This window comes from Parus major, chromosome 1 (assembly GCF_001522545.3).
Source record: "Parus major isolate Abel chromosome 1, Parus_major1.1, whole genome shotgun sequence".
NCBI classification, from domain to species: domain Eukaryota; kingdom Metazoa; phylum Chordata; class Aves; order Passeriformes; family Paridae; genus Parus; species Parus major.
The window spans coordinates 13,180,094-13,194,090 of record NC_031768.1 but is presented as its reverse complement, the minus strand read 5'-3'; the positions used below and the strand labels follow the sequence as shown (position 1 = coordinate 13,194,090).

The 13,997-nt window shown below is 42.5% G+C and overlaps 1 protein-coding gene across 17 annotated transcripts in view; it reads right to left on the bottom strand.

Annotated features, from left to right (window-relative positions):
- KLHL15 (kelch like family member 15) overlaps positions 1 to 13,976 on the bottom strand; it is a 28,358-nt gene extending 14,382 nt beyond the window's left edge. For 3 of the 17 annotated variants that reach the window (XM_015620122.2, XM_033512237.1, XM_033512238.1), the window contains exons 1-3: positions 13,320 to 13,855; positions 11,172 to 11,266; positions 795 to 1,506 (exon numbers count right to left, since the gene is read on the bottom strand). In XM_015620122.2, coding sequence (XP_015475608.1) covers positions 795 to 1,499 — 705 coding nt within the window. In that variant the 5' untranslated portion in view covers positions 1,500 to 1,506; positions 11,172 to 11,266; positions 13,320 to 13,855. The other 14 variants (XM_033512248.1, XM_033512249.1, XM_033512246.1 and 11 more) reach the window with 11 other exon arrangements.
- Positions 13,977 to 13,997: the final 21 nt, after the last annotated feature.

Genomic DNA, 13,997 nt, shown 5'->3' with positions numbered 1-13,997 from the left:
ACAAAGTATTGTAATCCTTTACTGTTAACAAATATTCAGAGATTCTCAAGGACTAGAAAACAATTTTTTGTCTCTTCATCAATAGAAGAGTAGAAAAGACAAGTTCTCTTTCAACTCTTACTACATACAATAAAAATTAACTATAAGATCACCTGTTACAAAAAGTCCTCTGATATTTAAAGTAAATCATTACATTTGATACCATCAATAACTTTTGATTGCATTATGTCTTGCATACAACCAAGTGAATGTGTAACTTTGCAGGATCAGGGCTTACTTCTAACTGCTGTGTAATAGCACAAGCACTGAAGATACAATAACACTGCAGATTTAAGACCAGATGTTATTTTTCATTTGTAAATAACCCTCCCCTGTACTTAAGCCAAAAGATCTACAGTCACTATTTTTGACTATATTGATAAAACAGATACACCCTACATAGTATGTGCAGGTCTAAGGCCTCTGGAAAGCAAGAAGCAACTTGTGGAAAACAGTTAAGAACATCTGAAATCAAACTAGATACAAGTGACTTATTTCAAAAGGTCTTTTCCATACCAAGTCATGTATAAACATGTACCACAAACATACCTGTTCTCCAGCCACTGTAGGTATTATTGTCTAATAACCAAAGACAACACTTCTAGTTGTTTGCCTTCTATGCTTTTCTTTATTAGAAAAATAAATGCTATAATTTTGTTCCTTCTCATAGCTTCCAGAATCTTACCTATTTATTTAATGGCATGCTGCCCTAGCTAAATGATGAATCCTACCTATTGCTTTTCAAATGCACCAACCTTCTCAAAAACACTGGATGGTGTCATCAAACAAAACCTGATGTTCTGAATGATGGTGTCCGTATGTCTCCAGCGTCTTCTATCATGGCGTAGCCAGGCCTGAACAGCTTCATACAGCTCTATCTCTGGAAACCTGCTCAGATGATCATTATCCAAGTAAGACATGAGCTTCTCAAAGCTAAGATATGAAAGAAAGTCAGGTCTGGACATGAGTGGCACAAAATTCTCTAGCAGAAAGGAATCCAGTTTTTCCCTGACTCCTTCGATGTTTACACCAAAATCATCCAGTAGTCTCATAATTTCTGCACAGTTTTCTAAGCAGATTTTAGCTAAGAGAAAAGAGCAGCAAAACTTTACCACCTCTATAAGCTGAACATACATGGCAGCCTGAAGGATTTCATGAACAGTGTTCATACTCAGTTCAATAGTTCCATAGTACATGAATTGGAGGACATGACTGAAGCCTGTAGCTGTCAGACCTTTCAAATGGATTTTGTCCTGATCTCGTTCTCGCATGTCTGCTGTGAACATAATCCTGAAGTAATCACTCTGGGTGGCAAGCAGTGCTTTATGGGCCTGAAATTGGTGGTCTTCAATGACAAGTGTGACATCAAGAAGCAATCCCTCCTCATACAGTGCTCTGAATCCTGCAGAGACACTGGTGTCATGGATGGAGGAGCTAAACCCTTCCACGTCCCCTGCCATGAATCACCTGGGGGGAAGAAAAAAAAATAAATAAAAATAAAAATAAATCAGAATGTCTAATAACATATTACAAGCCCTTCTTGACCAGATAAATCCTAACTGAGATTGCTTTGATTAGGACTTGAATTCTTCACCATTCTTTCCGTTTTCCCTCCAGCTCAAAAATCAACTTAGGAAATAACTTAAAACACAAATTTTAAATATTTCTCCCCAAACCAAATATTCTCATTTTAAACACAGGGTAATGAACAAAAATAACTATGCAATACTGTTGAAATGATTCCTTACTCCAAGTTAATTCATGGTCATATAATGAACTAAAAAGGTTGTCATGGTTTTTTTCCTCTCCCCCATCAATCTTTCTAAAAAATTTATCGCAGGGGAGCAATAAAACACCCACTCTTGAATATCAGAGGTCTCAAAAAGGAAGCCAAACTTCCTTAACTTCAGAAACAAGCTTCAGTACATCTGTACATTGTATGATCCAAAAAAACAAAAAAATGTATTATGTTTTAAAATGTAAATCAATTTACTCATAAGTTATTCATAGGAAAACAAACATTTTCAGAGCTATTATTTGAGATTGTGTGCTTCACTTCTGTAAAAACACAGTCTCATCACGTTCCCCCCACTTCTAACTATAGGGATTGAGTTATGAGATCTATGAAATGTAAAATACTAGGGCAACAAGAAGCACTGATAAGAATAGGTCACAAAAATTAATATCCTGTATAGTGGGCTTACTGAAGCTTAATTTCTCATTAAGCATTTGCAGATATAGTGTTACTTATATGCAAGTTATAATTAAACTGCAAATAAACATAAAAAAAATCTAAGAGTAGCAGAATCCTGCCCCGCCAAAGTCAATTCAGCAATCAAAATCTGTAAATTTCTCAAAATGTTGCTCAATATCCTTGGGTTTAGGTAGGGTGAAGTTGCACAACACAGCTTGAACCAATTAACAATTTATCAAAGGACCATAGCACACTGTATTCTCTTCTGTCACATTCTGGGACTTGAGCTCCTGCTGCCTACTTTGGGCCATTTCTGGGGTTCATTTGGCTTCTCCAGAAAGTCAATTCAATTCATAAACACGACCAAAAAATAAACTAAGTGCAGGGAGGGACAGATATGAGAAAGACACATAACACAAACATGACCACCCCCACTACCCAGCACACACAGAACCTAAAAACTAGAAATCTTTCTGCTTTCCAGTGAGCTGACTTCTGACTTGACACTGTGGGGTTCGACACAAGAACCAGCCTGATGCAGAGGGCAGGACACATATTTGCACAGAAAGAGAGAGAAAGAGCAACAACTTCCCTATTTGGAATTCATTTACTATTAGAATTGGTTCAGCTACTTTTGTTCCACTTCATCCCACCTTAAATTACACTTCAACTTTCCTTCAGATATTTGTCGCATTTAACTTTGAATTTTCTATAACAAATAAAGCTAATAATGTTTTGGTACTGATAACCCACAGGAAAAGCTAAATAATGCCAACAAGATTAGAAAAACCTGCAGATTCTCAAGGTCATAGACTCCATGCAAGTACATGGCCTCAGAGATGTGTTTCAGAGCCTCAGAAAGCAGTTACCACTTACCCCTCTTCCTTAAGCACCACATTCTGGCTGCTGCCATTGTAACAGAAATGCATTTTATTAGACTCATCAATGGCTAATCATCTCCTCTCCTTCACTCCTGGAAACACATCCTGGAAAACCGAACTGGAGATACTCTTTGTCTGTGCAAAACTAAACTGATGAGTGGGTGTTTGTAACCACACCTCATGGAATGAGCATCACTCACTGTTGAAGTCTGATGATGGGCTCTGTGCACAATAAAGTCAGTGCTGGGAGTGTTCATTACAATTAAGGCCTTCTCACAGAATTCAAATTCCTCAAAGTAAGAGCAGGAGATGACAATACAATCACTTTCTCACCAGTATCCATGATAGCATCTTTCCTTCAATGTCACTAAAGACAAAGAGAAACATGCAAATTGCCCTGGAACCACGTATTGCGAGTCTCTTATTCCTCAACATCAAATGCCTACCAGAAAGAAAAATTACCATCAGATATTTTTCTTAGTTATTGCCAATTCTTACAAAAAAGCAGACGAGGAAAGAACCACTTCACTACTTCTCACCACTCAAATAGAAGCAACCAACTAAAGAGGAAGCATAAAGCCTGACTTTACAGGATTTTTTCTAACTGAATTTCTGGTATCAAATAAAAAGGTAAGCACCAATATTAGCTTATCCCTTCTTTCATCAGAGCACTTGTAACTCCTCTTCTCCCATCCCCATCTCTCTGATGTTTAATAATAGCTGAGCTCATACCTCAGTCCTTCCTGTTCAAGAGATTTAATGATCACTTGCCTTTAAATGGGCCACTCATTTTCATAAAACATACAGAGACTTAAAACAACTCTCACTGCTGTCTGAAATCAGCCAAGAAGTTCCCTGGTTACCAGGACTCTCACACAGTACAAATGTGCAAGTTACAGCGCTTTAGGAGACCAACTAAGACTTGGCTCAGCATCAGTTCCATCATCAGGGTTAAAAATGGGAAAGGACAGCTGGAATTTGCAAATCTGAGAATGAGAACAGAATAACACAACAATGTATCAGGGAAGAAAAAGTGAAAAACAAAGCAACATTCCCCAAAACACAGAAGCAGTATATATTCATCTGGAAACAATGGGATCTCCCATCATACAGGTAATCCTACTGAAGGAATTTCTTCAAAAGAATATGAGCATCACTATGTACCTGAACAACACTGAAAAACCACAGCAGCAAGCTCCAAACACACATCTCTGCCCTTACCTTGGGAAAGGTAATGACATTATGGGTACTCTACAAACAAAAGGAGATGAATTAACTTACACACAAGATGGCCCTAAAAGAAAGGCCTCTTTCATCACCCTCAGAGGAGCAAAAAGGAAAAGCTGGAAGTGAAGTTAAGCAGAGAAACGTGGTAGATGCACCTCCAATGCTGCTTTTAAGGATCAAAACAAGTAAATAGTACTCAACACAACCAAACAGAAACCCCAAACCCAAACCAAACAAACACAAATGAAAAACCCCCAACCAAACCAGCATCAGAGAGTCCTGGGCAACTGGCTCTAGGTGACCCTGCAGGTGGCCCAGATGACCTCCAGAGGTCCCTTACAACCTCAACTAGTCTGTAAATCTCTGATCATGTTGCTTTTGTACAGACACTGCAATGATGTGGGGAGTTTTTTGCGACCTTCCTTTTAATTCTGAATAAATAGCAGTAAGATAAATACACACACACACAAAATGTCATGCATATGTTATTACCCTTTGAATTTTAAATCTAACAAGGCAGCAACCACTGAAATACTGAGAAATAAAATGTGCCTGGGAACAGCCTTTAGGGTTCCAATTATTACATCTCCCTACAACTGGCTATTCCATAAAAAAATATTTAAAACTCTGAGTCAGCCACAAATCTCCATAATAGTAACAAAGGGGTCAACACTTGGAAATTATTATTTCTGAATGTTTTAAAAATGTGGGTGTTTAAATCACTTAATCCTTTTCACATTCCTGCTGATTTTACTTTTAGTAAATCTACAGCTTTCAACATCAACATATTTTTTCTACTAAACAACAGCAAGCATTTAATGGATTACTTAAGTAGGCACAAAACCAGTAAGACCTCTTCTTACGCCATCTAAAGAAGTTTCAGAATTCTGTGAGTGAAAAGCAAAAGGACTACTTGTTTTCCTGCATTAAATAAAAGGAGTAAATATCCTTTTCTTGGCATAAAGCCGTATACATTATCAGCAGATAAATATTTCCTTAAAACAAAAAAATGTATTGCCAGTGCAAATACACAAAAGGGTTAAAATAGTACAAAAACTGGGAAAGTAGATAATTAAATGCATATTATGCTTAACTGGTAAAAATCTTCATTTCTAAAGCTAACATCCTCTGTCAAAAGCAAATAACAATGTGGTAGTTCAAACATTTAAAAAAGCAATACAAAATATTCTCAAACCAAGTAATTTTTTTAAAGCATAGCTATACCATTCCTCCCACACACACTTGCAATCTTTGATGTAATTCTAAGCACTATTCAAATGCTGCAGTTATTTCCCAGAGGACAATACATAACGAATTTTTTTTCGTTTTTTCAATAAAAATGGAAAATTCAGTTAGGTTTTCTTCATGCATGCAAATCACAACAGCACACTTAATCCAAAGGAAGACATGGAGCCTGCAGTGGTCTATAGGAAAACTGGAACAAAAAAAATCCTACGTATAAACAATGAAGGCAAGGTGGGGAGCAATATGCATTGACATTCGTTATTGTTCTACACATATTAGAGCTGATCAGGGTAATGCAGCACAGGAAGTAAGACTGCTGAAAATCCCTAAGAGAAATACATTTAACCTTATTAGCTGTTCCTTACATTTTTATCTCTTTTAGCACATAATGCATTGGATTCTACAGTGCTGTGACTGTAAAACCACTTACTTGGAACACTGATTTCTCAGCTTAATTCTGCAGCTGTAATAGAAGTCTGAAAACCCTACTCCAGACTGCTTTTTCTTGCTAAACAAGGAGAACCTTCTTTCCTCAGGGTGTCTGAGGCTCTTAGTCACAAGCAGAAGAAATGGAGTCTAAATGCACTGGCTATTGAGAAGCAAGTTACAGAATACTGGCTTTTGACTCATGCCCTCCTGGATCTAAAAATCTCTCCAAAAGCAGTACTACCTAAAAAAGGACCTTTCAAATATGTGTCTTTATGTAATAAGCTTACAGGCATTTTCTAGGGACAGAAACTTATTGTTCTAGGAAGGTATTGACAATACCAAGTCTAGCACATCAGTTCAAAGGAAAATTTCTGCATTCCTTTACTGCTGTTCCTTAGTAACTCATTTATGATGCTGAGACAGAACCAGCAAGATTTGTTTTGTTTACTGATTATGGAGTACTTGTTCATTTTACCCATCCCATAGATATTCTACAAAATCACCTCTGTTGTCAAGCTGAACAAGTTTTCACATAATAAAACACTATTATCTATGAGTTACACCATAAAGATATTTCACCAGACACACAGAACCATAAAATAGAGCTTAAAATGCAATAATCTCTTCCATCCACCAAATGCATTCATTTAAATGTAAATTTCAAAGCCATTATGCATGCTTTATTTGGTGAGATGCACAGTAAAGGCTGCCTAGAACAGAATTCTTTGACCCTAGTTTTGTTAACATGCTTTTCTGCAGGAAGAGGACATTTCTCCGTAGTCAAATGTTATACACACCTATGAAAATACAATACAACAAGTATTTGAACACACTACCAAACATTCACAACTGCATATATGGCTGAAAGCTGGGCTGCTGAATGCAGTGTACTGTATTGAGTAAGAATGCAGTTATAACATACACAGTAAAAATAATTTATCCACCAAATAAAACCTTTGTTTACATGGTTTAAAACTAAAATCATTAAATTTTGTCCACCATTTTTCATCATAATCCCCCACTAACAGCAACAGAAGGAGTGATGTCATATGGGATAGATCAACAACCAGTGGCTATCAACACTTTCCATTGCTACAACAATTGCAAAAATAGAGAACAAAGAAATATATCCTATTTCCATGTCTTTTATCTAAAATCCTTTGTAATTAGTAAATTAAATTTGGGAAACAATTTATCTTAAACACATTGGTATCCTCATATTGAAGACTTCACCCAATCCATCTTGAGAATTCCAAAAGCAGTGCATTACTTGAGAAGGGAGAAGTTAGGAGCTTACCAATCACCACCAATCAGAGGAACAAGACTGCCAAAACTCCGGAAATTAAAACTTGGCAACTCTTGAAAGTTGCCCACACTCCATTTCTTAGGGGCACAGAGCTGACCAGGACAGCTCCCCTGACAATCTCTGCCCCTCCTGCTATGAGCAATCTTAATCAGATCCTAACAGCAGTGGTACTTTTTATCATTACAGTCATTATGGCTGTATCAGAAGCATCAGAACTAGTTATAATCAAATCTACTAAAACTCAGCATGGATTGTGCCTCAGCTCAGGTTTTTCTATTCTAAGTGTGCCAGAACCTGTAACTGTTCTTCACAGACACTAAGATAGCTTGAACCATCTGTCTAAAAGGTCACTGCATCACAACACCTGTACAAAAAAAACTGCTCCCAACTACAGAGCAAGCTCAGCCTAACAGTCTTCCAATTGCATTTACTGCTATCAGAATGTGCGACCTGTATAAAACAGTTGATACATCCACAAAAATGAGAATTGTCTTTAACTGGAAATACTCCTATTACTAATACCTATAAGTTAAATGATGAGTGTTGAAAATTACAGATTTGCCACTGCTTTCAAAGTGGACAGGACTGCTCTATGCTGAATATCAATCCTCACAGATATATGTACATATATATATTTGTGTCTTATAGAATTATTCATCTTCTCAAATGTAAGAAAAAGGCATGAATGAAGTATGAGTCTCTCACTGTGAAGACTTATTAAGAAAATTATAGTGTATTTTATACAGAAAAGTAACAAGCTATGTTAGTGACAAAAAATCCCATTTTTTTAACTTATCACAAATTTCTAGCATAAGATGGAAATAAGCTACAAGCAGTATTTAAAGTATAATAGTACAAATATTTTAAAACTAAATTAAGATTGCTAAACTACCCCCTTCATTTGTCTTTTTGTTATCTGTATGTTTATTGCTAACTTAGTAAGTACTCCTATCATCTTCTGAAAAAATGACATTTACTGTGGTCTTTGTTCAAGACACACAGGTTTCGACCTCACTGCCAAATGTCAAACTCACTTGTCAGAAACACAGAAATCTTCAAACATATTTAATTTCTACACATATCCCCCAAACTGGCAGCTAGATGAATGAAAAAGGTCTGGTGTCTCCAGTGTGAGCTCAATAGTTACCTGCTGTGCTCTGCTTGCTGAAAGGCAAATCAACACATGTGTAGATCCAAACCAGACACAGGGTATAATTAAGGAAAGTGAAAGGAGATGAGTGTCAGTGGGAAAGTTTATAGGACATGTGGTAGAAATTACACACGTTTACTAGGTGACAGCAGGGAAAAGACAGGAAGTGTGTTGGTGCATGGTGGTATGCTCAGGGGATCTGAATGTGAACTGGGGCAATGGTGGTGCAAGTGCTGGGTTATTCTACAAGTAAGTTTATATAACAAGTCCACAGGAAGCCAGACTTCAGTAATTTTGTCCGTTTATCCAGTAACAGCTTTATGATTCTCCTATTCCTGTTCTAAATGGGAGGAAAAAAAACCCAAACCCCAAACAATAAAAAGACAAGAACTTTACATTTTTAAGTGATGTTCCAGTATTCACCAAATAGGACAAAGCTCTAATACCAGCCCTGGGTAGCTCTACTCGTTCAGATCACGGATACCTTTTTCGCGATCAGCTACGATTGGGGATGCGAGGGGAGAAATGGCCATTTTCGGGGCAGGAACTCAGACGACCTACTCCACCCTGTCTGCTCGCACTCTCAGCCCCGCTCCGCTGTGAGCGGAGCCCACCGGCCGAGCTTCCCGGCAGGCCCGGGATCCGCGACGTGCGGCCTCGGCAACCTGAGGGGCCCAGCGGGGCTGCGGCCGACCCGGACCCGCCGGGCATTCGCTGCCCCCGCCCGGCGCGGCCGTACCCGATCCCCGCTCCAGCCCGCCTGCTCCCCGCCTGCCGCCCGCGGGCAGCCGGCCGCCACCCCCCAGCCCGGAGAGGAGGGTCCCTGAGGGCCAGGAGGGCGCCCGGGCCGCCCTCGATGGGGCGGGCGGCGGCGGGAGGGCCCGGGGGATCCTTCACCCACCTCTCGGCAGCGGCGGCGCTGAGGACACGGCTCCTCCCGCTGGAGCGGCGGAGAGGGGCCCTGGCTCCGTGTACCATACAGCCGGGGGCGGCGGAGGGAGGCGCCGGGGGGCTGCGGAGAGGGGCAATGGCTGAGGCGAAGCCGGGAGGAGGAGGAGAAGGAGGCGGAGGAAGAAGGGGGGATCCTGGGCTCCCTCCTCCCCGCCGTCCGCGCTCGGGGGGAGGTGGGAGCCGCCCCCGCCGCGCCGCCCGGGCACCGGCGTTCCCGGCCCGGCCCGGCCTCGCCCCCGGGGTCCCCGCCGCCCTCACGCTTGTTTACCTTCCGCGCTGCCCCGCGCGGCCGCGGGCGCCATGTTCCCCCGGCAGCACCGCGCCGGCCGTCACTTCCGCCGCACCTGCGGCCGCGCGGGCGGGCCCGGGGCAAGAACAGCTCCGGCACCGGCACCGCCCCGGGCCGGCCCCGCTCGCCAGCCCCCGCCCCGCGCGGGCTCAGCCAGACCCGGGGGCCACGACACGCCTCGAGAAGCACGGCCGGAGAAAGTGACACCGAGAAGCATCATCTACGTCCGGCCCGCAAGGAAGCGCATCCACACGCGTCCGCTTTCGGAGGGTCGATGTTGCGCTGCTCTCTCCCACCCCGTTGCCTCCAGACTGCGGCCAATTTCTCCGAGGCTGTGGCAGCTCTGAGTTTTCTCTGGCAGCTGCCCGGTGTAGCGCTGTATCCTGCCCCGGGCTACAGCAACCCCTGCTCGGTGCCAGCTGAGCTCCTTCCCGGACACCGGCCAGCCGCAGGTGCTGCGGGCTGATCCCAGCTCCCTGCTTTCTGCCTTGCCAGCCGGCGTGGGAACCGGGGCACCAGAGCCCCAGGGGCCAGGGCCGGCAGCCCTTGAGCAGCGAACAAACTGCACACAGGGAGCACAGCCCTGAGCGGGGTGAGCAGGGCTCTGCCTTAGTACAAACATCACCCCTTTGCTTTCGCTATTTTGCTTTTGCCTGGCAAACTCTGATTTTATTGTGAGAGATGAACTAACTACGGGGACCTTTGGTTTGCCACTACCACCCCCAAACCATTTGCTACCCTTCTATGTCACTCATTGCTTTAAATAGCAGGCCATCCTCTCCCTGTTTACTGCTGTTCCCATCCCCTTCACAGCCTATTTTCAATCTCTCACTACCACCCCCTCACCATTCTTGATTTATAAAACAAGTTACCTTCTCTATAGCTGCCACCCCCAAGCTGAATGTCTTTCCCACCCTCCACAGCTCCACATAATGAACTAGCTATTCCATGTGGTGCCTCACAAAGACTTCCCAATGCTATTCCCACTCTGTTCAACTACCCACCTACTGCTCCCTCTACTACAATCAACCTCCCATTCACTCTTTCATCCCAATGGCCAGACCTCTGGCTTTGCAACTCCTTAGTATTCCATCTCATTCACCCATGCAGTAAATTTGCCCCATCTCCCCAGTAACTGTTTTATAACCTGTTATTTGTGCGCTTATGGTGAAAAAACTGGCCTTTACAGACTGACCCTGCCAAGACAGCATGTGTTCCAGCCCCCTATGTGTCAAAGGAAAGACATTCCCTCCCTTCTGCATAAGGTACATCTCCTGCTGCAGCAAGAATATACCCACCCATATCTAATAATTCAAGGAAGAAAAATGAGTAGAAATTAAGTTTCTAATATACAGAAATGATACAACCAAAACCTCATGCATCCTTCTACACTCCTCAGACTTTTGACTTTCATAGGTCAGCAAGGGTGGAAAAAGCTAAGCAAGACTTTTATGTTTTACCTGTCTGTCATTTTGCTGTCTGCAGTTTGTGTCAAGCTGAGGCACAAGATGGTCTTCAGGTCTCCTACACACTGTCACAGAAGGGGACCTCAAACCTAGCCACAAAATAAAACCACAACAGCTTTGACATTTAAAACAGCTCAACATTTCAAAGCACAAAAACCTCCTCCCATCCCCTTCTCCTTCACCTTGAACAATTTGCTTCTACCAAAAAAATCAAAATATGTTAATAATGTCTCAGTTCTAGTCTCCTAAATAAAATTAAATAATTAAATTTAGGCCTCTGACAATGACCATTAGTATCAACATTACCCTACTGAATATTAATTTAAATGTTTAATTAATTTAAAATGTGATTTGGGTTGACCCCTCTGATATAGGCAGATTTGTACTTATGTACAAAGTCAGTGGCTAAGTAGTTACCATTAGCTTAAATGAGACTATTGCAATGAATAAAATTCTGGATATAGTTTTTGAGCTATATTAATACACTAGCTAAGATTTCATTCTAATATTTTTAAACTTTATTTATTCATACATACATGTACAATACACGTATATTGACATATAATATCAACTCCTGGAAATTTTAGTTTCATTTTAGTTGGGATTGTTCAGCCTGGACAAGAGAAGACTCTGAGGAAACCTTATAGAAGCTTTCAGTACTTAAAGGGAGCCCAAATGAAGGCTAGAAAGTGGACTTTTCACAAGGGCGTGTAGTAACTGAACAAGGGAGAATGGCTTTAAACTGAAAGAGGGCAGGTTTAGATTAGGTTCTAGGAAGAAATTCTTTAGTGGGAGGGCAGTGAGGCCCTGGCACAGGCTGCTCAGGGAAGCTGTGGATGTCCCATCCCTGGAAGTGTTCAAGGCCAGGCTGGATGGGGCTTTGAGCAATCTGCTCTGGGGGAAGGTGTTTCTGCCCACAGCAGGAAGATTTGAACTCAATGATCTTCGAGATCTTTTGAAAATCTTTGAGATCTTCCAACCTAAACCACCCTACAATCCTACAATAATTAGACATTTGCAGACTATAGACTTTTTTGGGTTTTCTCTGTACTACGAACATTTCTAAATAAGTGAATCAAAATAGCAAGAGCACCTCCGGATATGTAAAACATACAATCTCATTGTTAAAACAGAAACAACAGTTTGTGTATTTTTTTCATTTTCCTGACAAGGAGTTTGGCAAGGATTAAGTCATTTTTAAAAGCTGTTTCAAATGTGGCAAAACCTATTTCTATGCTTCTATACTGCACTGCATTTATTGCATAATTTAAACAGCTAAGTAACTGCAAAGTCCAGTATTCTCTGTTCATTTTCATAAAAGAGGGATTATACATGTGTGAACATGGAGGCAACTACAACCAAGTATTGCATCATGTTCTCACTACACCTTGTGTATCTCAGTTGTTTTTCCCAGAAGTGAGATATTTAACACAAAATTGAAAACACCATGTGGTCTGATAAAAGATTAGATATGAACATTTATTTTCCAGATCAATGTACAACGTGATTGGTTGCCAAACAAAATACATTTTGTCACTGGCAACACCATCATAGATACTGGTAGGTTTCTTAAATGTGTTTCTGTTATTTTCTTCAGATCAAGACCACTGGCAATGTATTTGCTCTAGGTAAAAAGTGAGCAGAACTCATTCCTAACTCTTGTATCAGGAAAGCATGGAAAAAGTAGTATTTGGGAAAGTGGGAGGTTACAACCATTGTTAAACCAGGCATACCAGTTTCACACAGATTTCCATCATCATATTTCAATCACGTGGTTGTCTGCCCCAAACCTGCTTTTTTTGACCTGCAAAGCCAGGCAAAGTCTGAGAAAAAACGTGTTTTCTAACAGACAAAGCCGCTGTTGTTGGCACAATACACACATATTTGAGATAATTGGTTACCTGCATTGAAACCTGTTTCCCTGACCACGGAGGAAATCCTATCAGCAACATTCTCTATGCCTTTAAGAAGCTCCCATGAAGCCAGTTTGATTTCCCCACAGGAAAGGATTGGGAGTTTGGCCTTTACTCTCGGCGAACCTCTAAACCGGCTCTCATCACTGGATTAGGGACTTCATTCAATTTTTAACGCAATTATGTCATACCCAACTCTGGAAAGGCAAGGGTTTGGTGGGATTTTTACCTGTTTGGTACAGAACACTCAGGTTGTTCGTATGTTGGGGTAGCTCTCACATCCACATGGTCTCCCTAACAAAAAGCGCCTAGTCTACAAGAGACAGTACCAAGAAAAAAGACTGAAATTAGAAAAATATTCTCATGCCGCTGGCCAGCAAAGGTTATAACACATGTACAGTGACACGTTCATCTTCAAGCAGACACCGCGGCCGATGTGTTCGTTTCAGTACATACACGGACATCGTGCTTCAGTCCTCCCCGCAGCTGTCTTTCTGCATCGCACCCCCTCGGCACCCCAAATAAATCCGCACAGCAACAAACCCTGAGCACACGATCCTCCCGCCTTCGGTGTGTCTTTCACCGAGCCCGGTGCCCTCCCGCAGCCACGGCGCTGTTTCACACCCCCGCCGCACGGCACCAGCGCAGCCTGTGCTGGGCTCCCGGCGCTCTGTGGCGGGCTTTTCGGGCCGTCCGTCCTGGCGGGCTCCCGGCATCGGCCGAGCTGCGCGCTCCCGCCGGCGCGCCGAGCCCGCGCTGAGCCCGCACCGAGCCCGCCCCGGGCTCTCCCCGCGCTCCCGCGCCCGTTACCCGCCGCCCGCGCTCCCGCCCCGTGCACGCGCACGCTCCCCCGCCCGCGCACGCTCACGCGGCCCCGCCGCAGGCCCCGGTTGCATCACCCGGCGTG